Raw genomic sequence first — 27,693 nt, 5'->3', positions numbered from 1 at the left:
GCATGAGGTCAGCTTTATCTCTACCGAGAAGGAAGGACTCCTGTTTGGCAATCATGAATACTGTACTGCATGAGAACAAAGGGATGGACACACCGGCCTTTGGAAATCCTTTTATATTTTGTGTTATAAGAAATGCTCAGCTCCCAAAGGAGGAACATATCCCACAGTCACCCCAAAGACTTGGTATCCAAAGCACTACGGAGACACCCAGAAATGTGCACGTGCTGGGAAAAGGGGGTCACGGGAAGTTTTCTAATCTCTGCTTCTCCATTTTCCAGTTACACTAAAGTTACTTCCAAAGGATTTCTATCTTCTTTAAATTGCAAATGCTGTAATCATTTACCTTTTCCTTTCATAGTGGTAATGGATTTACAATCGCTCCAGTTTCCTATTCCACGACTAGTCACCGCAGCCACCTTTTCAAATCAGAGTGAGAGTTAGTAGCAAAGAAAGTCAATCTACCATACAGCAAGGATTCCAAATGAACTAAAGGGCTGAGGCTTTGGCAATGAGGGTAGAAGAAAACGGGGGTGAGCCAGGATATTCAGAAGCCTCAGCAACTGAAATGAGAGGGAAAAGAGACAAATGAAAGGAACCTGGGTAAAGGGGATTATGAAAATGCTATGATAATGAAATTGCTCTGGTTTGAGAGATGTCAAGGTTTGTCTAAGGAGCAGGTATGTGTATAAGTGTGTATCTATATACACACACAAACACACAAATATATGAAGAAAGGAATTGAAAAAATTATCAGGGTAAGGGAGTCTCTGGCATGTGCATCTGATTGTCTCAACAAATTTGTCTTGCACAGTATCTATCTCCTTTCTGCTAAAAAAATAGCAATAATGTCTTTAATAAGAACCCACAATATCATTTTATACATGCCACTTATCATGGCTCTGCTATATCTACTGCAGCTAAAGATAAGCAGAAAAGAGATGGGTACAAAAGTACAGATGCTGGGAAACTAGCAGAATATCTGGGTTAAAAGGAGGTAAAAGTTGCTTTACTATAAGTTCTTGGTTATCTGAGTAAGTCTGATTTTAAGTTCTTTGTGGCATCAATTTAAGAGACTGAAAGAAAACCATGACAGCAAAGAGTTGGGTATTTTGCAGACTACTAATGTGCACCAGATAAAGGCACACATGGATTACTCATGAAATGACAACCACATTGCTAAGCTCTAAAACCACCCAGATGGCTAAAATGGACATAAATACTCACTCTGACAGTATATAGAGCATTGACCAACAAGTTCTTTATTTCGGTAAAGTTACTAGCAGCCCTCTGGGAAGCCCACACCTTGGAATCACTCCTGCTGTATTCTACCTAAAGTGAGGAGAAAAAAATATTAGTAAAAGGCAACCAAAGGCCAGGGGAACCCTAATCCCTTATGAGGAGGTACAAGGAGAGCGGGGAAGGTGCGGTGTGGACTGTTCTGGTGGAAGGGCCATCTCTTACAAAGTTGCACCAAATCTGCTCCTATTCACACATAACACCACTCTGCCCTAACACGCCCAGAAATCTCCTCCTCCCCTGGTACCCCCAGCCAGCTCCTGGGAGATACTCACAATATACTCTCGGATGAGGCCATGGGTGTGGGCTGGAGGGGACCAGTGGCCCACAATCACCCCTTCAGCTTCCCTTTGGAGTGCCAGCTGGAGATTTTGAGGAGCGTCTGGCACTAGAAAAGAGTCACCCCAGGGTTAAAACCATCAGCACCCTGGGCCACTGAAGGAATTCTCCTAAGCACATATGAGACGGCATTGGATCTTCTATAACCAAATGAACATGATCATCTCTTTCGTGATAATCTCCAGAGGCAGGTCAAAAACCACACAAGAAAACCAGTTACAATACTTTATAGTCAAACTTCATTTTGACTGCAGAGAGTATTTATTGATGTTGACAGCCCACAAAAGATGGATAGCTATCTGTCAACAACAGGGTCCCATAAGACCCTCAAGGCCAGGAGGTGGGTCTGACCCAACATAATACCTGAGCTATAGTAGCTGTTCAATTAATATCTGTGGATTGAAAATGAATAAATCGGGATATCTCAAAAATTAGTTCTATACGTTCTGATGGTAGTAGCAAATGAAGAGTTCACAAAACATTTCAGGCAGTGGAAAAACTAGAGTAAGCAGATAATCACCCCAAGCCAACTACTTTGAAGAGGGGAGGAAGCAGGAAACTCTCTTGGACACATGGGTTTTGGAATGTTTCATAAAAACTTAAGCACAATACTTCCTAGGCATGTCTTATATATCCATGATGATGAGCTCATAAATACCAAGTATTGGGAAGAACCTAGAGAAGGAAAGAAGGAGGCAGAAATGAGATGAGGAATGAAAATGAAGACAATGGTTGCGGAGCATCTGAAATTAACATCTTAAAATACAAGATCATCATCTGACATAATAAGGAGACTCAATCTTTAAAAACTCGGTCAAGACCACAGAACTAAATAGAAAAAGAACTACAGTACATATAAGGGACTCTGTTCCCACACTTCCAAGCATCCTTGGAGACCCCACATAAGGTCTCATCTACACTGTAAACATAAACCATGACACTTACAGCCCTCTGGAGTTCTCAGGGTCACAAAGTCATTGCTGTTGTACACTTTGCTGAGACACTGGACCTGTACTTTAACCTGGTACGTGGTGTCTGGTTTCAAGATTCTTAAGATAGTGTTGGTTTTATTGCTGTGTGTCTCCAGAGCCTTCCAGATGCCATCTCCAACCACCCTGGCCAAGAGAATAAAGACATTATCCCAAAGAAGCAGCACAGGGTGATGGAGCCACACCCTGCACACCACGAGAGAGTTAATGGAATATCCAATGGCATGAAAGATATCAACTTCTCTGACAGCAGAGACGTGACCCACCTGTAGTAGGTGTTATAGACACAAGAGGCAGAGGGCATTTTTTTGGGCCGCGTCCAGGTCAAGGTTACGTCCCCAGAGAAGTCGGCTGTCCACCGAAGATTCTGCACTTTGTACACAGTTAAGTCATCTAGGCAGACAAAGGGGGAAAGTGAAAGAAGTTATATCTTGCAAATACTTAGATTTCAAAGGACCCAAGAGGACCCTGCTTTTAGGCAGAACAACTAGTGATCCAGACTGTCAGGAGGACACAAACATCATCTTAAAAGAAAATATAGTTGAGGTCTCCCTGCATAAGGTTCTCTTGGGGTCTCCTAAATTTCTTGTCACACTTTTCCTTGCATTTCACCTCCTTCCTGCCTGCAGCACTTGACATCTGTTTCTCAACGGGAATGCTAAGTCCAAGGACAATGTCATGGCAGGATACATTACTAAGTCACCTCCAGACAGAAGGGACTCGGTGAACTTGGCCACAAAGCCTGGGGCTCTGTGAGGGTGATGGTGTGCCAACCAGGGATGGGAAGTCCATTTAAAACAAATCTAAGACCAGCCTTTCGCTAACAGGAATGAGGTTAGCTGTGAGTTACACCCGAGTCGAGCCAACCTCACCTCACTCGCACTGAAATAGGGAACAGATCGGTTTTGTTTTAGATTGAGGAAAAGGGACAAAAGGTTCTAGCCGGAGGCCCCTTTACAGGAGAGGTAAACGGAAGACCCAGCCCAGGCTGACCAGAGCAGAGCCCGGAACTCACCGCTGCAGGCCCGCTCGTCACTCTCATCCGAGCAGTCCAGGAAGCCGTCACAGCGCTCAGACAGGACGATGCAGGTCTCGCCGTCCTCACACTTGAACTCCCTGCTCATGCAGGTCAAGGTGCTGTGTGTGGCTGAAACACAAGGAACCTTTGTAAACCCACAGGGGAGAGACCAGGTCAAAAAAGCGGGGACACCAGCCTTCACACGTGCTTAGGAAAGGTGGTTTGACTTCTCAGAACTAACCAGCTCTGCTTTAAATACACCTCTGGAATGAGGCAGGGGAGAATCTAGGCTGGAACTTTATATCATCACACTGAACATTAACAGTTTGGAATCTGCCTTCAGGAAGAGTAAGAGCTTTGGGTTAAACAGACCTGGGTTCAAATCCTTGCTCTGGGTGAGCTTGAACAAATCGCTTAGTATCTCCAAAGTTCAGCTCCCCTATATAAAACTGAGGTAACAATTCCATCACCATTATGTCAGTAATGAGATCAAGCACCTGGAAAAGTGCCCGACTCACAGCATGAATCAACAAATTGTAGCTATTAGCTAACAGTATCACCACTTATTCTATGACCACTTGTATTTTGCAGCTTACCTTGCCAGTGATCTCTGGTTTGAGTAAAACATAATAGCTAGATGATAACGGCTTTGCCTCCTTTATGTTAGTACTTTTAATTGTATAGGTTTTCAAAGCATTTTTACATAAAATAGGATGATGCAAATAAAAAGCATTGGGAAGTAACAGAGTTATGCAATTCTATGGCTGGGTTATTAACCATGGTTTGATGCTCTCCTCAGTTCTGAAAGTAGATTTAAACTGCATTGGTTAGGGGATCTAGATAAGAAGTTATGACACTATAATTTCTAATGATCCTAAAAGAGAGAAAAAAGGGAATGGCTAAAAGAAGCCAAACCTGCTGACACAGGCCACTCTGGCCCGGCCCAGGTGCGGGTGTGTCAAGAGTTCATCACACAGCCTCCCTCCTGCCTGCCCAGTCCCTGAGCTCATCCTGCCCAAGGATGACAGCTGCAAGGAAAGGGCTACACCAGAAATCAAACCCACCAACGAGGAGGGTCTAAAATTAACCTTGCTGGTCGAAACCAAGGCCGTCCATGTCCTTAATCCCTGGAATCTGTCCATATGTTACCTATGTTTTACCTACAGCAAAAGGGATTTCAGGTGTGATTAAGTTAGGGATCTCGAGATGAAGAGAGTATCCTGAAGCTAAGTAAGCTATATGGCCCTGCAGCCCAGTTATTGGTTGTATACTTGGAGGAACTGAGAGCAGGGACATGAGTGGACATTCACACACTGTTGTTTGTGGCAGCCACATTACAGATTTGCAATGGATGGAGGTGGCCTAAGGGTACATCGACTGATGGTGAACTGTGGCGTATACATACAAAGGAATACTGAGCAGCGGCAACAAGGAATGAAGTTGTGAGATATGCACTAGGTGACTGGACCTTGAGGACAGTATGTTGAGAGAAATAAGTCAGAAATGAAAAAACAAACATTCTAACGCTTCACTATTATGGACTAACAATAATGTGCAAACTCTGAGAACTGAATCTGGGGGCCTGGGTTTCAAGGGAAGGCTTATGGCAAAGGTTCCTAGATGGTAAGCTCTTACAGCAGTCACATCTATTCATGATTGTAACAGCTATTTCTAATTCTGAGATGCTGAGCTGTTTGTGTGTAACCTGGTGGGTCCCTGGAGCTTTGGGTGTATGTGTAGTGCCTGGGACTCAGAGCCAGAGTTCAGCAGCTGTGAGTGCCAGCATCGTCCCATGAATCCACTGCTAAAGAGGCTGAAAAGGAGATCAGACTTCGACTAGAGATAGGAACGAAATGGACTTGGTTGAGCTCGGGGTAGATCAGACTAAAGGGTAGAGGATAATATTAACTGTGTTTTAAAACTTCAGCTTCTGTGTGGGACCAAAGGAAGAGATATTTATTTGGTGAAAAAATCTATATTTTTTGTAGCACACCAAATAATTTAATGTGTAAGGTCACTTTACTCAAACACCATAATGACAGGGAACCTTGAGTAGGGAGGGAGTGAGATCTGGTTAGTTTGTACAGTTAGTGTGAAGCCCTGATACATCCCAGAATAATTTGGGCAGACAATAAAAAGTATTTACAAAGCCCCCTTGAGGGACTAGGGTAAAATGTGGAAACATTAAACTTCCCTAGCCAGGGAATTCCTGATATTCTCATAAGCATTGGAGACTACCATTGTGGGACGTCAAGTGCTCAATCTTGAGGCTTGCGCTTATGAAGCTTGTTACTGCAAACGAGAGGCTAAGCCTACTCATGATCGTGCCTAAGAGTCTCCCTCAGAGGGCATCTTTTGTTGCTCAGATGGCCAACATTTGTGGCCTCTCTCTCTTAGCCAACTTGGCAGGTAAACTCACTGCCCTCCCTCCTACGTTGGACCTGACTCCCAGGCATGTAAATCTCCCTGGCAACATGGGACATGACTCCCTGGACCCAGCATTGGAGGATTGAGAAAGCCTTCTTGGACCAAAAGGGGGAAGAGAAATGAAACAAAGTTTCAGTGGCTGAGAGATTTCAAATGGAGTCGAGAGGTTATTCTGGGGGTAACTCTTATGCATTACATAGATAACCCTTTTTAGTTTTTAGTTTATTAGAATAGCTAGTAGGAAATATCTGAAACTGTTGAACTGCAATCCAGTATCCTTGATTCTTGAAGACAATCATATAGCTACGTAGATTATATGGTGTGACCGTGGGATTGTGAAAACCTTGGGGCTCACACTCCTTTATCCAGTGTATGGATAGATGAGTGGAAAAATGGGGACAAGGAGTAGATGAATGGTGGGGGTGGGGGTTGGGATGTTTTGGGTGTTCTTTTTTACATTTATTTTTATTCTTATTTTTTGAAGTAATGAAAATGTTCAAAAATTGATTCAGGTAGTAGGGACACAACTATATGATGGTGCTGTGAACAACCGTTGTACATTTTGGATGACTATATGGTGTATGAATATATTGCAATAAAATTGCATTAAAAAAAAACAGAGAGAGTATCCTGGGTTATACAGGTATATCCAATCTAATCATAGGCGTTCCTAAAAACAGAGAAACTTTCTCAGCTATGGTCAGGAAAGAAAAATATGAAGAAAGAAAAATGTGAAGACAAAAGAAGGATCAGAGAGATGCAACATTGCTGGCTTCAAAAATAGAGAAAAGGAGCCACAATATGAGCAGTCTTTAGAAGCTGGAGAAGGCATGGAAGCAGCTCCTCGCCAGAGCCTACTAAAGGCATGCAGCCCTGCAGACACCGTGATTATAGCTCCAGGGGACCCGTGTAAGGCTTCTGATCTTTAGGTGGTTAAGATCATAAATACATGTCGTTTTTTTTAATTGTGGTAGCACGGGTGTAACATAAGACTTGCCATTTTAACTATTTTAAGTGTACAATTCAGTGACATTAGTTACAATTACAGTGCTGTGCTACCATCACCACCATCCATTTCCAAATCTTTTTCATCACCCCAAAGAGAAATAACCATTACGCAGTAACTCCTCACTTCCCCTCCGTCCAACACTGGTAACCTCCCATCTACTTTTTGTCTCTATGACTCTGCTTGGTCTAAATATTTCATATAAGCAGAAACATACATTATTTTCCTTTTGTGTCTAGTTTATTTCACTCAGTGTGATGTCTTCAACGTTCATCTGTGTTGTAGTGTGCATCAGAACCTCATGCCTTTTTGTGGCTGAATAATAATCCATTGTACGGATAGGCCACATTTTGTTTAGTCATTTCTCTATCGATGGCACTTGAGTTGCTTCCTTCTTTTGGCTATTGTAAGTAATGCTGCTATGAATATCAGCGTACAGGTGTCTGTTTGGCTAAGTGAATGTTATTCTAAATCACTAAGTTTGTGGTGCTTTGATATTACCAATGGACAGACAGAAAAAACTAATACACATTCTGACCTCTGTATTTGCCCAGATCCTATATTGGGGATCATGCCTTGGTCTTCTGCATTCAAACTATAATTTCTCCACTGAAACTAGGCCCTAACCCCTTCCTAGCTCTTGCTCCCCAATGCCATGGGCATGTTCACCTAGTTTTTCCATGCAATAACAATACAATTTCATTTCAATATTATGACCCAGGCATGAATTCCAGGCTAAAACCCCTTAATCTAAAATGGATTAAATAAATTTATTTAACCAGACCACAAAAGTTACATTCTCAGGATATCAACACTGAAAGAAATTTCCAAAGAGATCACTAAACCATTATAGTAATTTGAGAGTAAAGAATCCACAGCAGGGACTCTTAAGAGTCCTAAAACTAGATTCTAAAGACCTGGATTCCTAAAGACCTGCCCCAAAGTTACTGAACAAGAAACATGGAACTGGGCATGGGCACTTTTTACAAGTGCCACACAGATCATCAAAATTGGTCAGGGAGGAATCTAAGACAGAGGCATAGAGAGGAGTGGAAGCTAGTTAGTCCCCCTGGAACAACTAATAAACAACCAGCAACAACTAGTAAATAATCCGGAATAGCTGTGGGGGGACAAACGTGACCATTCACTCATCATACACCAACCTGAATTGGGAGGAATGCCTGAGATTGCAGCATAAAATCTGTAAGTAAAAACTGCAGATCCAAGCCAAGAGCCTCCTCCCCCCACAGCCTGAGCTGCAAAGCCTCATGGAGCCAGAGAGCAGCTCTCTCCAAGCAAGTGAATATAGCTCAGCTGAGCTCCAACTGGGGTTTTAATTAACAAGCGTGGACTGCTCACTACTAGCTATGAATCCCCAATACTCAGAGGCTTTGGGTGATGACTGACCTTGGAGAACCGGAGGGTGGCCAAGGACTGGCCCTGAAGGGGACTTTATGTTTCTGTTTCGTCTCAGTGGAGAAAGCCTCAGCAATTTTCAGTTCCCAGCGCTCTGACTCAGACAAGGGTGGAGACAGCACAGGCAGAGTCTATTCAAATGCTAATGACCTCTCCCTAGGGGGTCTATCTTCCCTAAGAGAAAAGAGGTGGGGCCCATCTCTACTACCCACCTTCCATTCAGAACCAGACCCCAGAGTCTGGGAGAAAACAGCCATGGGCCACACCTCCTTACACCAGTCTGGAGTTACAGGCTGACAGGCACCACCTGCTGGGCAGAAAAGCACAACTGACCCAAGACCTGACAGGGTGTACCAATTTTCTAAGACACACTCTCAGGGAAACTGGATACTGAACAGTTCTTCCTTCTGGGACCGGAGCCCGTTTTGGTCTGGGAAAACCTGATTGGGGTAACCAAGGAAACCAGATGCCTAGACAACAGAAAACTACAACCTACACTAAGAAAAACGAAGTTATGGCCAAGTCAAAGGAACAAACTTACACTTCAACTGAGATACAGGAATTGAAACAATTAATAATAAGTCAATTCAAAAAGTTTAGGAAAGATATGGCAAAAGAGATGAACCGTACAATGAAAACACTGGGCGTACATAAGGAAGAAATTGAAAGTTCGAAAAACCAACTGGCATAATCTAAGGAAATGAAGGGCACAACACAAGAGATGAAAGACACACTGGAGACATACAACAGCAGATCTCAAGAGGCAGAAGAAAACACTAAGGAACTGGAGAACAAGGCACCTGAAAGCCTACACACAAAAGAACAGATAGAGAAAAGAATGGGAAAACACAAGCAACATCTCTGGGAACTTAAGGACAAAACAAAAAACAAGAATGTATGTGTCATTTGTGTCCCAGAAGGAGAAGAGAGGGGAAAAGGGACAGAAGTAATAATAGAGGAAATAATCAACGAAAATTTCCCATCTTTTATGGAAGACATAAAATTATGGATCCAAGAAGCACAGCTTACCCCAAACAGAATAGATCTGAATAGGCCTACGCCAAGACAGTTAATAATCAGATTATCAAATGTCAAAGATAAAGAGAGAATCCTGAAAGCAGCAAGAGAAAAGCAATCCATCACATACAAAGGAAACTTGATAAGACTATGTGTGGATTTCTCAATAGAAACCATGGAGGCAAAAAGGAAGTGGGGGTCATATATCTAAGATACTGAAAGAGAAAAACCACCAACCAAGAATCCTACAGCCAGCAAAACTATCCTTCAAATATGAGGGAGAGCTTAAAATATTCTCTAACAAACAGACAATGACAGAGTTTGTGAACAAGATACCTGCTCTATAGGAAACACTAAAGGAAGCACTGCAGACAGAAAGAAAAAGACAGGAGTGAGAGTTTGGAAAACAATTTTGGGAGATAACAGCACAGCAATGTAAGTACATTGAACAAAGATGACTGTGAGTATGGTTGAAAGAGGAAGGTTGGGACCATCTGGGACACCAAAACAAAAGACGAAGGATAAAGACTTGGACTGCGTAACTCAGGGAAATCTAGGGTGCTCAATGATTGTAATAAAAGGTACAAAAGTTTTTTCATGATGTAGAACAAATGAATGTCAACATTGCAAGATGTTAAAAATAGGGTATGATTGGAGGGAAAATACAATCAATGCAAACTAGAGAATATAATTTACAGAAACATTGTATTATGCTTCCTTTAATATAACAAAGGCAATATACCAAAGCTAAGTGCATATGAGGGGGTGGGGAATAGGGGAAGGGTATGGGACTCCTGGCATTGGTGATGTTGTCTGACTCTTTATTCTACTTTGGGTGAACGCTATCTTTCCTTTTATTGCTTTCTAGCTATCAAGTTTTTTTTGTTTTGTTTTGTTTTCTCTCCCTCTCTTTTCTTTTTCTTTTGTCTCTCTGCCTTCTTTGACTCTTCCTTCTTCTTTGTGGAAGAAATGGAGATGTCCTTATATAGATAGTGGCAATGGGGCTAAATACGTAAATACGTGACTATATGGCGAACCAACGATTGTTTACTTAGAATGGAATGTATGGTGTGTGAACAAAACCATCTAAAAAGAAATCGGTTGATGAAGAAACCTTGAGGGCACTATATTGAGTGAAATAAGACAGACACATAACGGCAAATATTGCAGGGTCTCACTGATAAGAACTAATTATAATATGTAAACTCAAAGACACGAAATATAAGTTACTAGGATATAAAATGAGGCTAAAGAATGGGAAGTGTTTGCTTATTATGAGCAGAATATTCAACTAGGGTGAACTTAAACATTTGGAAATGAACAGGGGTGATGGTAGCATGTTGTGAGAATAACTAACAGTGCAGATAGGTGTGTGAAGGTGGTGGAAAGGGTAAGCTCAGAGTCACATATGTCACCAGAAGGAAAGTTGGAGGTTAAAAGACAGGAATGTATAAAACAGTGAATCCTGTGGTGGATAATATCCATGATTAACTATTCAAATATGAGAAATCTCTCTCACAAACTAGAACAATGTATGACATTATAACTAGAAGTTAATAATAGAGAGGCATATAGGAAAAAAATACATACCTATTGCAAACTATATACTACAGTTAGTAGTATTTTAACATTCTTTCATCAACAATAACAAATGTACTATACCAAAACTGAATCAATAATGGAGGGGGGGCGTGGTTAGGGGTATGGGAGGATTTGAGTTTCCTTTTTTGTCTTTATTTCTTTTCTGGAGTAAAGAAAATGTCCTAAAAATTAAAAAAAAAATTAACTGTGGTGATGGATGCACAGCTGTATGATGGTACCATGGGCAACTGATTGTACACTTTGTATCTTTGGATAGTTGTATGGTATGTGAACAATCTCAATAAAAATATACATATATTAAAAAAAAAAATTGGCCAGGGAATCCTGATTTCAACCTGAATCCTCTTCTGTGTATCATGCTTTGAGATGAAGGTAGATAAACTACAGAATGCTCACATGAGAACAGCCAAGATGCACCAGAAGAATTGATAAAGGATCCACAGATATTTTTCTAGAGAGGAAAAGATAAAGGGATAGAGGGACAGAATGCTTTAACAACTGATGAGTTTTCATGCGAAAGAAAAATTAAGACTGCATGAGTTTCTAAGACGGAGATACAGACTTCTTTTTTTTTAAATAAACAGCTCTCTAACACAGTAACTCTCAATGGGGAGAAGGGAAATATCAAAGTCACTTGTGAAACTTTTTACAAACTAACCCCCCATCTCTGTTAATCTGAAATTAGTTTGCTTTGGGGAGGAGCGGGGGGTGCTTTGTTACATATAAAAATGCACTCAGCCAATTAAAAAAAGGTTTAGGAACCACTACCGTAATGGTCTCCTTTGCCCAAGATAGAATTCATTCATCCATCCATTGGTCCATCCATCTGTCTATCCACTCATCCATTCATTCACCCATCCATCCATCTATCCAATAAACAATTACTGAGGACCTACTATCAGTCAGGTTCTGCTCCAAATTCTGAGAATATGGGGATGTGCAAAACAAGGGACCTGCTCTCACAGAGCTTAAGAGTCAGCAAACAAACATAGGCATGTATAATTTCAGATAGTGATAAGAACTACAATGGAACCTAAAGTATGGTAAGAGAGGGATGGGAAACATGCCATTTTATACAGGAGAGTCAGGCAGGGCCTTTCTGCTCAGTAGGGGATTGTTTTGAAAAAAGACTAAGATCCCCATCACAGGAAGTAGTCCACTCAGTAAGAATATGGTATAATATACACAAATATTAGCTGAGTAGCAAAGTTGGAAGATGCTCAAAGTTTCTTTCAAACCATGTGACTTTCAGAAACATGTATCAATATTTTAAAAGCAGGAAAACATGGATTTTAGAATAAGCTTATCATTAATCTTTAAAAATTCTTAAGCTGATTATTAAACAGACAGTTAAAGGGCACTTAGAACAGAATGTAGTGGGCATCAGGGACCAGCTTCTCTAAAAAGAATCATGTCACAATAATCTCATTTCCTTTTTTGATAGGGCTATCAGATTAAAGGATTGGGGAAAATTGTGGATATAGCACATCTTGATTTTAAGCCCCTTAACCAAGCAAAATCCTTGTGAATAAGACAGATCTGAAAGAAGCTGAAAAAAAAAGACAAGAAATATTAATTAATAAATTAATACCACTGGGGAGAGAGGTCCTATTGGTGATAAACTCATTTCCACTGTGCTATTTTTTTTTAACATTCATCTTTGTGTGCAGTAGCTTTTTGGGTTCAGATGTTCCTACTGTTATTTTGGCAAGTTTGGGAGTCACCTTGCTGTTATTTGAATGCCCCCAAGGTCCCCTTTTTTGATTCTATGAAAATAAGCGTAGAATTTTACACTAACACCTATTTAATTGCTCTGTGTTGGTTTTGGCATATTCCACTCTGGTAAGATCTTTCAAGATTGCATAACGGAGGGACTCCAGCTTTGTATAAGAGGTTAAATAAATATCCCAGTCTGTTGCTGACTAGGCAATCCTCTTTGAACCTTAATTTTCCTATCTCTGAAACAGAGATAATACCAAAGTCCAAAGGTTAACTATGACAATTACCACGACATGTATATGTTATGTGCCTGAAATACTAATGGCATTTTAAGGCCCATCAACAAATGTTAGTTTCCCCTTTGTTAATCCTGATTATTTTATCCACAATGTAATCCGTTCTCTCACCTGCTTTGTATTATTAGCAGATGTGACTAGGTTTCATCCTTGCCTTCCAAGTTTTCATCCAAGTCATTAATGGCATTTTAAACATGAGAAGGCCACTTAAAAAGCATCCAAAAATGTTACAACAGCTTATATAAAGAGCAAAGCAGAAGCAACCTGGAGAAGATCACTTACGATGAAGGAAAAAGAAAAATATCAAAAACTAAACAATAGCCAAAAAGAGAAAGAAAGCAGGTGACATAACAATGAAGGAAATACACAATGCAATGGGATAAGAAGGCTACAGCACCCTGCTAAACACTGAAGAACTTGAAAAAGAAATTGACACAGTCAAAGAATTAATGATATTGAAGACAAACGCCACCTGCCAATCCAAACCACAGTAAGAGTGGGAGCAAAACCTTCAGTAATTTTGAAGATAAATGAAAAGCTTAATCCTGCAAATTATAGAAGTGACAAAGATGTGAGAAAGGGATGTAATATGGAAATATTAGCCAAGGAAACAAAAAAGATTCCTATCTGAATTTGTTTTATTTATTTATAAGGATGGCAAATATAAGAATCAAGACATAGCAACTTATCTGAATCGTTTTGGTATGTTCCAGATAACAAGTAGCACATATACAAAATACAGAGGGATTGACTCCCCCCAAAATTAAATCTATTCAATTCCTGATTTTGGACAGTGAGTTTAGTGTTCCTAAATGGAAAAACAAGCAAACAAAATAAACCCAAAAACACTTTAGCTTAGAAACTGAAAAAGCAAAAAGACTCAAAGACTGAAAGGGGTATTTCTTGAACAAAGATCCCAAAGCAACAACTTATCAAATTCCCTAACTTCTAGACAAGGAAAAGATCCTTCCCACGGCCAAAACAAAAGCAGCACTGACGGTGGAGGAGATGAAAGGAATCCCAGCAAACGTTAGAACAAAAAACCTCTACCTTGTGGAAATACATGGCTTTCAATCCTCAAGTTACGGTCTTGGCCAAGATGATTTCTCTCTCGAGTCAGAGCATAACAGCCCTAATGAAATTTGTCACCCAAAGTCCATAACTATACACAGAGAGAACAATGAAGTGTGAAAACTGGCAAGGACTCATTAAAGATGTAAGTGGTGAAGATCAACAACAAGGAAAGTAAGTTTGTGAAGAGAAAAGGAAGAAAATGCGTCCTACAGTGCCTGATCTAGCCTTCTAACTTTCTACCCGGCTGCCTCACACTACCTTATGGTTAAGTTCATGTGTCAACTTGGCCAGGTTATGGTGTCCAGTCGTTTGGTCAAGCAAGCCCTGGCCTGAATATTACTGTAAGGATATGTTGCAGATTTAAACCATCAGTCCCTTGATTGCACCTCTACATGAACAGAGGTAGCCTTCAGCAAAGAGAGGAGTCTCATCGAAGCAGCTGAAGACCTCAAAGGGAAACTGGTGATTTTAGCAGTCAAAGAACTTCTATCTCTACTTGGGGCAGCCAGCTTCCCTTGGGGAATTCATCAGAGTTCCCAACTTGCGGCCTACTGAATTCAGAGTTGCCAATCCCCAGGGTTGTGTGAGCTAGTTCCTATAACAAATTTCATCATATCTATATACATACATGTACGTGTACATATACATATATATTATTTTTTATCTTTCCTGTCAGCTCTGTTTCCCTGGAGAACTCTAAGTCTCTCACCATGCTGATGAATGAACCCATGATTGTCCCTGGCCTCACCCAATCACCTAATGAAACCTGCAAATCCTCCCCTCAGCACCCCACACCCTAGCCAGCCACACTGGCATTCATTCACCCAGTCATCAAGAGGACAAACCTCCACTCTCTTTCTGACTCCCATAGCCAATGAACCACTGGATGCTGTTAACATTACCTCCAAAATACCACGTGGCCCTTCTTCCCTTATTCCCTCCACTCCTACCACCAGAGTCTCCTGACACCTGGCCCCCAAGCTCCCCTCCTCCTCCTCCAACCCATCCCCCATGAAGAAGTCCAAGTGATCAAAAACATAAAAAGCCCCTCTCCCTAAAACCCTTCAATGGCTCCCCTTGACCAGGAGGATAAAGTCCAAGTATGGTGGCCCTACACAAGCCCCCTGCACACCTCTCTGCACACACTCTCTTCCCTATCCATGGCCACTCTGCAGAGTTGTCTTATGCCTCTGAGCCTTTGTGCAAGCTGTTTCCTCATGCCTAGGATGCCCATCATCTCCCAGTTGCCCTACCATTCTCCATTAAAACCCTTCCAGAGCACATTATCATGAGAATAACTAACAGTGCTGAGTGGTATGTGAGTGTGGTGGAAAGGGGAAGTTTACAGTCATGTATGTCATCAGAAGGAAAACTGGAGGTTAAAACATGGGAATGCATAACAGTGAGTGACTCTTATGGTGGACAATGCCCATGATTAACTGTACAAACAGAAAAAAGTTCTTTCATGAACTAGAGTAGATGTACAACACTATTATAAGGAGTTAATAATAGAGGGGTATATTGAAAAAAAATGTACCTATTGCAAACTATGGACTGCAGTTAACTAATATTTTAATACTCTTTCATCAACAGTAACAAATGTACACCAACAGTATGGGTCAATCATGTGGGGGATTAAGGAGTATGGGAGGATTAAGGTTTTCTTTTTTCTTTTTATTTCTTCTCTGGAGTAATGAAAATGTTCTAAATTTGATCATGGGACTGTATGCACAACTATGTGATGATACTGTGAACCAGTGACTGTATACTTTGGAATATGTCTATGCTATATGAATACACTGCGATAAAACTGTATTTAAAAAACAAAACAAAACAAAAAACCTACCAAGAGTCAGCAGCTCTGTCGCCTTTGCTGAGCACCAGTTCCCACGTCTCCAGAACGTTGGGCCTGTCCACCTCTAAATGTCTGCAGTTTCCTGGATGTACTTCTCGTATTGCCTATACCATACTGTACCATACCAACTAACTCAGTCCTCCCACTAGAATCTCTATCTCCAGCAACCTGATCTGCCTCATATCATGCATGATCAATGCATATTAGTTCAACCAGACCGGAGACGTTGTTGGACACATACCCTTTCCCCTTAACCAAGTCTCTCCAGGAACAGCCCAGCCAGGAACCTCATGGAGAACCACACGACAGACTCAGAACAAGACACAGCCTATCAGCTCTTCCTTCCTCCCTCAGCCTCCTGAGGAAACATGTAGGACAGAGCCATATTTCCCAAACTTGCCTGATCCTAAGAATTAGCCAGGACACTTCTAAGAATTATGGATTCCCAAGCACCCCCTCCCTCTGATTCAACTGCTCTGAGATGAAGCCCCCAGGTTTATATTTCTTATAAGCACTTTCCCATGTGATCCTTCTAAGTCACATAAATGTCAAAACTCCTGAATTAGAAGAACTGAGGAATCACTGACCCTGTCTGCCTGAGATCCCATGTCATCTCTGTAAGATTCTTGGAGTTCCAATGGACGCTCAGTTTCCCATCCGCTTGGGAGAGACTTTATTCTAAGAGAACCAACTGGGGCCAGGACAGGGATCAAAGAGGAGGAACAGAGGTGTGTGCTGCCTGGGGTTAGGGCTGGAGTGAGGCTCTCAGCAGAGAGGAAAGGGATGTTGCCACTCTTCTCCACCATCACCAGGACGGAAATCAGATCAGCATGCAAGAAACACTTGTCTTGGCAATAAAGGGTTAATTGGCTAGAACACGTGCCATCTGCTTTATGGAGTTGAACGAATCATCAGGAGATAATTGCATGGAGGGGAGTCCCTGAAGCAGGGGACCCCTCCTCGACAGCCACAGTCCACTCTGATGGTGACGGTGCTGGGTCAGCCCTGGGTCAGCCCTGTGCCAGCCACAGCCTCCCAGGCACATCAGAGCAGGACCCACCAGGCCAGGGTGGAGTCAGCCTGCAGCCAGGGACCAAAAATGCTGGCTGGTCTGTGTAAGGGCAACACACATGCCTTGTGTTCCACCCTGTAGGTCATCTGCTGTCACTCCCTGCCTCAAGAGTCATTCGGTGGTTCAGTCTTGCAGGAGCCTGTATCCCCCACCATCACACTGCAGCACACTCCTACTGCTAGGACCCTCCCTGGGTCCACCCGAGGAGCAGGCACCAGGAATGGGGTGCACTATGTGTCACAACTGCCCATTCCTGGCACATATACAACGCACGCCTCACTTCACGCTTGGCTCAGATGCCTCACCACTAGTCTCCATGTGTTTTAAGAGTGTGAATTCCATCCTATCAACAGGAATCACCCTAAGGGCTGAGACCGAAATTCTTACTGGAGTGCTGGAAGCAATCCCTTCAATATTACAGCCTCTACACCCAGTAGATGCTCACTAAATACTTCCAGGAGAACAAGCACAGAATTTCACACGATATTTTCCTCACTCGGTGAGTATTTTAGTTGGAAATGTTCTTGGTATTTAACACCCAGCCAACTTCTTAAAAGGAATGTGACTATCACAATGAAATGGATCCAAGTGGCATAGCTCCCGTGTGAGTCTAGTAAAAACACATGGTCACACCTGAGTGTACAGACTCACACACCTGAGTGTGCGGGTCTGGAACTGAAGCATGAGCCTTGAGACATCACATCTCTGAAAATCCACCCGGGGGTCAAGTGCTCCTCAAGTACTCACGGCAGTTGTCCTCATCCTGCCCGTCCTGGCAGTCTCGGTGACCGTCACAGCGCTTCCAGTTGGGGATACACTTCTTGGGCTGCTGACACTCAAACTCAAATCGGTCACATCGCCCAAGCCGGGTGGAGGAGGTGGTCGTGGCATTTGCTAGGAAAGAGATTTTTAAAATTCACTTTTTAGTACTGAAGAGGCTCGGAAGCTTCCAAAACCAATTCAATGTACTGATTATAGTGCTTTGGGAATGATGAAGGGATCATTTATAAGCTCTCATAGTCAAAAACAATTTTGAGAGAAAGATAATTAAGTTATTAAATAGATAAGTGGGCCTTGTGGGGGAAAGGAGAGAAAACAAAAGGTTTTGTGCTGTTTACAATTCATTTAAACTCAAGAAGCATTTAAGGGATGCCTATTAGTTGCCTATTATTGTGATAGGCACAGTGGGGGATTCCAAAGTGGTATGTAGCATGATCCCAAAACACGAGATCCACACAACTGAAATGGAAAGAAAAAAAATAATAATCAAGAAGCAATATATGGCAGATCATAATTAAGAATCAAAAAAAAACACTAGGTAAGTTCCATGAGACCGGAAAAGAGACTAACATCAGTTAAAGCAGTCAGTGAAAGACCACGGAAGCGAGATTTTAGAGGGATAATCATGTCCCCACTTGTTTAAAGCAGGAACCTCAAACTTCAGTGAATCCAAGAATCATAGGGGAACTCCTGGGCTCCACCGAGAAATTCTGATTCTGCATTTTTGATAAACATCAAGTGATTCCATTAAGGGTGGTTTTGTGTCACAGTTTGAGGAATTTTGATATCTCAAAGTCTTTGATAGCTACAAAAGCCATGCTGCTGTTTGGGCTGACAGATGGTGGGTGTCACAGACAGGGAAATTCAGGAAAAGGTTGAAGAGAAGAGTTTCTGATAAGGGTTAAAAACCCTGATGAAGGGGCACAGGCAAAAAAGAGACCAGTCTGCCCAGGGCTGTGACAAGTCCAGATGGGCCGAGATAAGAATTAAAAGGTACCCAAACTGGAAAGGAAGAAGTAAAACTGTCATTATTTGCAGGTGATACGATCTTATATTTGGAAAATCCTGAAAATTTGACAACAAAGCTACCTGAGCTAATAAAAAAATTCAGCAGAGTGGCAGGATGTAAGTTTAATACACTTAAGTCAGCAATGTTCCTATACACTAGCAATAAAAAAAAAATCCATTCACAATAGCAACTAAAAAAATCAAGTTCAAAAAATAAAAAGAAGAAGAAGAAATAATGATGGGAGGGTAGGAGAGGTCATCTCACGCAAGGCTTGAAAACAGGAATCAAGGGTCAAGATGTGGTCTTCTGGACAAGAGGATACCACTGATGGCTTTAAACAGGGAACCAACTGGATGAAAAAATCAATTAAAGGAGGAAAAATCAGACTATTAACCTAGAAGTGTGCTAGGAAAAGGACTATGCAAATCACAGCAAACAACTATCTATTCTCTTACTATAACTGAGTTCAAACATAGAATACTGCATAGGAAGGGACACAGTATCCTCCCTTCTCTTCTGCTTGCAGTTTGGGGCATGGACTAAAACGGACCTACAGATCTACCCCAGCCTCAAGGAATACCGCTGCTACACAGACCTTCCCTTGCCTCTCTGTGTCCAACCACTAGATGGCAGTGCTTACCCTTCTTTCAGCAGCACCGGGCCACTCAACTAGCAAGCAGGAAAATTGCACTTTCTCCTCTGAGAGTTTAATGTACACACAAAATCCTCCCTGGCTGTAACTTCCTGCTGGGGAGGAAGCAAAGGTGCTCAACTGCAGCAGTGGCAGAAAGCAGGGTGGCTGGTCTTTGCCAGGAAGATGAGATGTTCCAGTTCCAACTTGCCATGGGCCTGTGATCCAGGCCCTTAAAAGCTCCCGGCACTGGAGGTACACTGCCGGTGAGGAGCAGGCTGGCGGCAGAGCAGAGTTCCCGAGGGCAGTACAGGTGTGTGTCCCTTTCTGGACTGAGCCCGTGCCCAGGGCATACACCCAGGTCTTCTCCATAAGCAGCAGGTGCCCTGGGAAAGGGTTGGGGCCAGGACTCACCGGGAGAGGGGCAGGCCTCCTCATCTGAGCCGTCTGTACAATCTCGGTACCCATCGCACACCCAGCTGTCCATCACGCAGGCCCCACTGCTGCAGCGGAAGTAATTGGGCAGACATGTGACAGGCCCAGGAGTAGGGGAGGGAAGAATATGTATATCTGAGGAAAACATCAAGCAGGGAAACCCAAAGACAAAGTGTTACAGTAGTTTGATCCCAGACCATAGTACGTTCAAATCTGCAGCAGAAGTCTGTTTCAACTGCACCATTCAAGGGATGGTAGGGTTGGAGTGGCAGCTTATCTAAATATTCTTTACATTGGGGTTGAGAATAGATGATACCCTTTAATCTATTAGGGGGCAGATTTGCCTTTCTACTTGGTTTAGGCTAATATCAAGATGAATTTGCTTCTGCAGAGGCTCCTGCGGGCAGACAGAAGGAACAAGGGACTTGGAAGGGCTGAGGGTAGGTGTGAGAATTCCTTCTGAGGCTAAATTATTCTGGCCAACTCAACTGCAGCTACCCCAAGCCCTGGTCTGAGATGAAAATACCAGAAAGCAAAGGGACCAGCATGTTTTCCACATCAGTGCCTCCCAAATGCAGCCCTGCAGGTGCATCACTGGGGCATCTTGTTAAATGCAGAATCTGACTCAAGAGGAATGGCCTGAGATTCTGCATTTCTAATAAGCTCCCAGGAGACGCAGGCACTGCCGGACAGCACTTGGAGCAGGAAGGTTCTAGACAGAGTTCTAACTGTGACTTGCAAAAAACGGCATGAAAAATTCTGGGAACAGGAGAAACTGACCACACTGAGATTCCAAATGGGAGGTGGAATGGAAATGAACCCCGAGTTGCTCCCCACCCAAAAAAAAAAAAAAAACAAAGGAAGAATTCAGGTACCAAAGAAATAAAATTAAATCCAGTCCAAAAAGGTGTGGGTCTGGGACGTGAGGCCGATGCCACGACCCCCAGCGTCTCTCACCTCCACAGTCCTTCTCATCGGACCAGTCCCGGCAGTCATTCTCCCCGTCACATTTCCACCTGCTGGGGATGCAGCGGCCGTTCTCGCACTGGAACTGGAAATAGCGGGAACAGGCTGGGACTTCTGTGGGGTTTTCTGGGAAGACCAACCACAACATCAGTCATTTTCCCCGCACGGATGTGATCACAAAGCTCCAATCCATGGGCATCCCTGTCTACACCCAAACCCCAGTGCAACCTGCACTTCCATCAGAGAGAGATGTCAACTTCTCAGACCCAGTGAGCCAGAAAAAAATTCATCCACAATCTCAACAAAACCCCCATTTTCTGAGTCCCCAATTCATGTTTCTCTGACCTAAACTTCTGACATTGGACTCAAGGAACAACCTAACTACTGATGATAACCTGATGGTGAGGACAACTCTATTACGTTGTGCTATCGGGGAAACATTCCAAAACATTCACCATCATTGCTTACCGACCATATTCCTTTTACATAATGCAATCTTTCCAACTGGGGAAGGAAAAGGAAATGGAGTAAACATTTCCCCAGCACCTATTATGTGCCAAGTTCCAGCTTCAAGACTCAATTCCTCACATGAGGATTCAAGAATTGGCGGCAACCACTGCCAAGAAGAAGCAAATGCCTGCACGTGAGCTGTCCGTCCTCCGTCCCAGGTGGCTGCTGTAAGTCGAAGATAAAGGATGAGATGATGCAGATTTAAAGTCTTCTTACCACAGTTGGCTTCATCGGAGTAATCGCCGCAATCATCTGTCCCATCGCATTTCCAAATCAAGCTGATGCACACTCCATTCTGACACTGGAAGCTGAACTCATCACAAACCTTGTGGAATTCGGGGTCTTGGGCTAGATGAGGAACAAACATCCATAAAGTCCAAATTATTTCTGCATGAAGACTTCTAAACAGCAGGGCTGTTCAGAAATGACAGGGAAGGGCAAGTGTCCTCTCCCAGAGATTTTCTAGCTTCAGGATTCCTCGAAAGCAAAAGACACGCCTGATCTTAACAGGGCATGTATTTGGTTAATTAATCCATTTCACAAATATTTATTGAGTACCAACTGCATGCAGGGGACTCACTCTTCTAGAAACGGGGCTATAGCAATGAATAAAACAAAGCTCCTACTCTCGTGAAGCTTACATTCTAGTGGAGGAACAGACAGAAAAAGAGAGTATGCCAAGTGGCAAAAGTGAGAGGACCATAAAAGCCAAATGTGGGGAGCACTATGGAGTGCTATTTAACAGAACAGTGGCAAGGGAGGCCTCGGCTGAGATGCCATGGAGCCATGCTCTCCGCCATGCTTCATCCTCCCCTCAACGCACATACAAACAATCAAAAACATTAATTCTTAAGCCACAGAGGTAGGTCTTTCCAAGAAAAGGCAAGACTGGACACTCAATCAAGACCCGCACACTCAGTGGAGATGCGTCCCCACAGTGGTCCAGCCCCCTTGTGGTTTCTCCAGGGGCTGTTCATCCCCTTCTCTGCCTGTCCCACTTACAGCACCCCGCGAAGGTAGCATCCTCATCGGATCCATCGCGACACTGGTTGATCCCATCGCACACCATGGAACGGAACAGGCACTGCTGGCGGTTCTTGCACACAAAGTCCATGAAGTGTGTACAGAGGGGTTCTGGAAGGGTCCCCAGGAGGAAAAAAGGCCATGAGCACCCTGGCTGCCTGCACACTCTCCAGCCCTGGGTGACTGGTTTTCAGTTGTGCATCCAGGCAAACGGCAGCCACCGTTTATTGAGCACTTGCTGTGTACCCAGCCTCAAGCTGAATCACTTGACACAAGATACATCGTTAAACCCTCAAGACAGCATTATAAGAGATGTTACTGCACCTGTTTTCAAGATTTAAAAAAACAGGTTTGGCTGCATTAAGTAATGTGCCAAGAGGCCACCGGTGATAAAGGGGAGACAAAACTGGAATCTGGGCTGTCTGACATCCAAGTCCCTGATCTTAATCACTATTAATAAAATACAGACACTCTATAATACAGCCAAGTTGGCAAACTTTTTTATAAAGGGTCAGAGAGTAAACACTTTGGGTTTTGTAGGCCAGATGGTCTGTGATGATTACTTTCATGTATCATCTTGGCCAGATTATGGCGTTCAGTTGTTTGATTAAGTACTGGCTTGCGTGTCACTGTGAGGGTATTTTCTAGATGGGATTTGCATCTACAATCAGTTGACTGCATCTGCAATTAACAAATAAGACTGCCCTCAGCAATGTGGGGAGTCTCCCCATCCAATCAGGTGGGGGTCTTCAACGCCAGAGCTGAGGATTTCAGACGTCCAAAGAAGAATGTTCTCCTCAACTTCAGCCTTGGCTTTCGCTGGAATCTCCCTTGGGGAATATGGACTAAGAACTACAGCCTCACCTTTACTGGGAGTTTCCAGCCTGCAACTGCCCTATGGAATTCAGACTTGCCAGCCCCATGGTCACATGAGTAAACTCCTTATAGTAAATCTTTTCATAAATATACAGCCTGTTGGTTCCATTTCTCTTAAACTAATACACAGTCTCTCTTGCAACTACTGAGTTCTGACACTGCAGCACAAAAGCAGCCAATGCAGACAATATGTAAATGAATGGTCGAAACTATGTTCCACTAAAGCTTTATTTACATGAACAGGTGATGGACCAGATGTGGCCCTCATGCCAGTTTGCCAGCCCCTGATACATTGGTTCTCAGCCTGGACTGAGCATTAGAATTACTGGGAACACTTTAAAAAAATCCCAATGAGCAGGACATGCTCTAGACTGAATAAATCAGAATTCCTAGGGGTGAGATCCAGGTAGTAGGATTTTTTAAAGCTTCCCAGGAGATTCCAATGCACAAGCAAGGTTGAGAACCACTGACCCAAGACGATCTTTCCGGGTCAAATAAAAAGAAGGATAAACAGGGTCACCTGGCCAAAAAAGGTTTCCTGAGCAATAATCAGCAACACCAATGAAACCAATAAAGCAGGAGAAGCAATTGCCTAATTCAGAACAATGAGTCCATTCATTGAATACATTGCAGCTAAACAATAACACTCACCAAAGTATAAACTGGAATTCCACAATCACCCCATCCCTGCCCTCCCACTCTTCTCCTTTACCCAACTGTGTCCGCCACAATCAGCCTCAATGAGTCCTAGCCAAGCACCTGGGGGTCAGCACAGCTAAACCTACCCACAAGTGGGTGGTGAGGAAATGTAGGGACTTAGGCCATAGATGCTGTTCATTCAACCTGCCCAGGCCTTGGGGGAACTCACCGCAGAGCTGCTCATCCGAGCCGTCCGAACAATCGTGCAGACCATCGCAGTGTTTGCTGGAAGGGATGCAGGTGCCGTTCGGGCAGTGGAACCCATTGCACTTCTTCTCTGAAATGCAATCCAATGAGAGAGAAGGACCGTGAGGAGACAGGCAGGCACCCATGTACATTGCTGGGGGGTGGGAGGGAAATAAATTTGGACCACGCCCGGGGAGAATAATTTGGCAATAGCTATCAAAATTACAAATGTATATATACTTTGATCCAGCAATTCAATTTCTAGAAATGTATTCTACTTATACAAGTGGAAAATAAAGTAGGTACAAGATTATTTGTTGCTACCCTGGTTGTAATAGCTTGAAAACTGCGTATGTGTCCATCAACGGGATTGTTCAGTAAGTTAACCTACTCTGGCCAGCTGGACAGCTGGGAAAAAAACTGAAGATGCTCTAGGTAAAAAGTGTCCTGGATATTATGGTTAATTGAAAAATACAAGGTACAAAACAGCATGCATGGTATAATGCTATTTGTGTTAAATGGAAGAATACCAGTGTATTTAGATATGCTTGTATATGCACAAAAAACATCTCTGAAAGGATACACAACTATGGCTTTCCTAAGAGGGAACTGGGCAGATAGGGAGAAAATTTTTTTGCCAATATCTTTTTATATTTCTTCTGGTTTGAACCATGTGAATGTATTACGCATTCAAAAAATTAAGTATATCTATTTCCTTTTTAAAAGAAAAGCTTCAGTGAACAGAGAAATGAGGACATGAATCCTGATTATGAAAACCTTCTCTGCTTTTTTAAAGCACTTTACATCAATCACCACCTTAATTCTTCCAGAATTCTAAACTCAAAGTCCCTTCAGAGAAAGAAAGTCCTAGAAACGTTAGAGTGACATTTTACAACAAGGTCTTAGGGAAATTTAATTAGAACTAAGGTTTCTTGATGGCTTAGCTCAGAATTCTAAGCACTAGATCATTCTTTCAACTGAACAGAGAATTACAACCAGATACTAGGGCTTAAAAACCAGCCCACACAGGGCAGGCACAGCCTTCACAAACCCAACTCTTGGTAGAACAGTTCCATGAGGATCAGGTATAAGGCAACTAAATGTGTCTTAATCCTGTAAAAACCATCATTCCAAGGCAATTAGTCAAAGGGAATCAAACAGAAGGAGAAATCATAAATGACTGGAGGTTCTTGTAGAAACATTAAATGTCACCACGTATAAAAAGTTTAAAAAACAGTATAATTAAAATTACACAAGGTGAACTGATACCTATTAAATTAGTGAACTTTAGAAAAATAAAATATAATATCAAGGGAGACTTGGGGAAGCATAGAATATATTACCGGTAGAGATACATTTGGTGTAATCCCTTGGAAATGCAATTTGAAAAAATGAGAATCATAAAAACTGACCAGAACCTTTGGCCCAGCAGTTCAGTATTGACGAACAGAGCCCAAGAAATATCTCAGGAGAAAAACCAGTCTTCGAAATGTTTCCAAGGACATGAATAGTTTCACTGTGCAAAGCAGAACAAAACTAAAAACACTCAAATGCCCAACCAGGGAGTGAACAAGAAAACTAAGTTATATTGCTATAAAATGAATATATAGCGTCCATAAAAATGCCAAATACAAAAATACATAGATCTGTGGAAACATCTATATTTAATATTGTGACATGAAAGGAGGAGAACATACAATGACATATAGACAATGACTAAAACCCCAAGAAAATGAGGCATGTATGGCAAAAAGATAAGAAAAGGATAAAGAACCATATTAATATTTGATGTAAAGAGGCTTTTTGTTTATTTTGTTTGTGTAGCTGCTATTTTATGGTTATTTTCTAATATAAAGGTGATTAAATAGTGAATAAATAACTCAGAATTTTTCATAAAAGAGCTCTACCTTTTGAGTAGTGAGCCATTTTTCCAAAGAATCATAACAGGGTACTCCTAGTCACAAAACATGCTATTTATACAGGAATTGTTGGCTAATTTCTGCTCATCAGAAATGGGTTAGTTGGTTTCTATTTCTTTTTTTCCGAGTTGTGACGGGAAAGCAATAAGGCAAGCTGCTTGCCTGCAAATTAAGACCACGTGATGTGCCCCTCTGTAAATGGCAATGCAACACGGGCAGCGGCTGGGCAGGTTGGCTTGTCTGGTGGTCCGAGTGTGCATGCAGGTACAGTGAAACAGCGTTTAATTTCCCGGCCCATCTGTCGTGTCTTTTCCTGAACAGCAGACACTGGAGAAGTGCTGGGTAGGAGGGGAATGGGACAGGGGCATTTGCATTTACCACAGTTGACGGGATCCTCGTCAGAACCATCCTGGCAGTCACTGTCGCCGTCACACGCCCACCGCTGGGGAATGCAGTGGCCGTTGTGGCACTGGAAGTTGGAGGCCTCGCAGGTGTGAGATACGGCTGCCGGCAAAAGAGAAGAGAGAGCCTGTCATGGCCACCCTTGCCCCCACCAACCCCCCGTCACTACCAAGGCGCTGACTGAAAAGAAGGACTGTATCCTAGGTCCTAAGGTTTGAACAGGGTGTCTGAGTTTCTCCTCAGCCAGGACGGAAGCACCCGGGGCTGATCTTAAGGCGGAGTGATGCTTCCAAAATGGCTTGCGTTTCTGTGAGTTTATAAAGGTTACACGAGTCATTGCACAGGTACGGGGTGTACATGTTTTAAAAAGCAGCTGAGAAAAATCATTCCGTCTCCACAGCACCCCATGAGGTAAGTATTAGTTCCTCTGAAACAGATGAGAAGCAGGCTTCGAGAGACTGAGAAACCTGCCCACCTTCACACCGTAATTAATAGTCAGGCCTGTCCAACTCCCAAGCCTGAACTTTCTCCATACCTCGCTACTCTATCTCCTCAGACTAATCCTCCTACGTATCTAGGGTCTATGGGTCCAGGAGAACCACGTGCTCAGGAGACGGGCTTTTAGACCTAATCCAGCCACTGTTTGGGGGCCTCAATTTTGTCATCTGTTTATTGCTCTCGAAGGACCCTTCTAAGCTCTGAAAGGCCATGACTTTCTAATTCTAAATAACTACCCAATTTCGAACCTCAGACCCAAAGAGCATAAAAGATTTATCCAAAATCACAAAGAAAGCAGGTCCCAGAAAACTAGAATTTCCTAATTATCTGTGGAATCAACAGCAAAGTTTATCAGCCAACAATACAAGGGAAAAAGGGTGAGTGAAACAGAGAGTCACTGTTATAAATGAACAGGCTCATTTGTGTACAAGGACAGAGGCCACCTGGAAGTCATTTAGAAACAACTCAAAACCTCAGTCAAAGAGGAATTCAAATCAATATCTGCCTCAAATCCAACCAACACTCCGAACCATCTTCTCCATCAGATTTCTCCTTCCTCCTCTTAAACAGAAAGCTGTTTGTATGTCTGTTCTTTGTTAAATGAAAGCCAGGACTGACCTTGTTTACAACTGG

The 27,693-nt window shown here is 42.7% G+C and overlaps 1 protein-coding gene across 2 annotated transcripts in view; it reads right to left on the bottom strand.

Moving 5' to 3' along the window:
- SORL1 (sortilin related receptor 1) overlaps positions 1-27,693 on the bottom strand; it is a 170,602-nt gene that overhangs the window by 26,656 nt on the left and 116,253 nt on the right. For both annotated transcript variants that reach the window (XM_037841759.1, XM_037841758.1), the window contains exons 26-38: positions 26,539-26,664; positions 24,225-24,332; positions 22,460-22,591; positions 21,674-21,805; positions 20,939-21,073; positions 19,961-20,116; positions 17,874-18,020; positions 3,640-3,771; positions 2,891-3,017; positions 2,581-2,750; positions 1,572-1,684; positions 1,225-1,329; positions 344-416 (exon numbers count right to left, since the gene is read on the bottom strand). In XM_037841759.1, the coding sequence (XP_037697687.1) occupies positions 344-416; positions 1,225-1,329; positions 1,572-1,684; positions 2,581-2,750; positions 2,891-3,017; positions 3,640-3,771; positions 17,874-18,020; positions 19,961-20,116; positions 20,939-21,073; positions 21,674-21,805; positions 22,460-22,591; positions 24,225-24,332; positions 26,539-26,664 (1,656 nt within the window). The remainder of the gene's footprint in view (positions 1-343; positions 417-1,224; positions 1,330-1,571; positions 1,685-2,580; positions 2,751-2,890; positions 3,018-3,639; positions 3,772-17,873; positions 18,021-19,960; positions 20,117-20,938; positions 21,074-21,673; positions 21,806-22,459; positions 22,592-24,224; positions 24,333-26,538; positions 26,665-27,693) is intronic.

This window comes from Choloepus didactylus, chromosome 6 (assembly GCF_015220235.1).
Source record: "Choloepus didactylus isolate mChoDid1 chromosome 6, mChoDid1.pri, whole genome shotgun sequence".
NCBI classification, from domain to species: Eukaryota; Metazoa; Chordata; class Mammalia; order Pilosa; family Megalonychidae; genus Choloepus; species Choloepus didactylus.
Note: the sequence above shows the minus strand (reverse complement) of the source record. Positions and strands in the feature narration are given on the sequence as shown.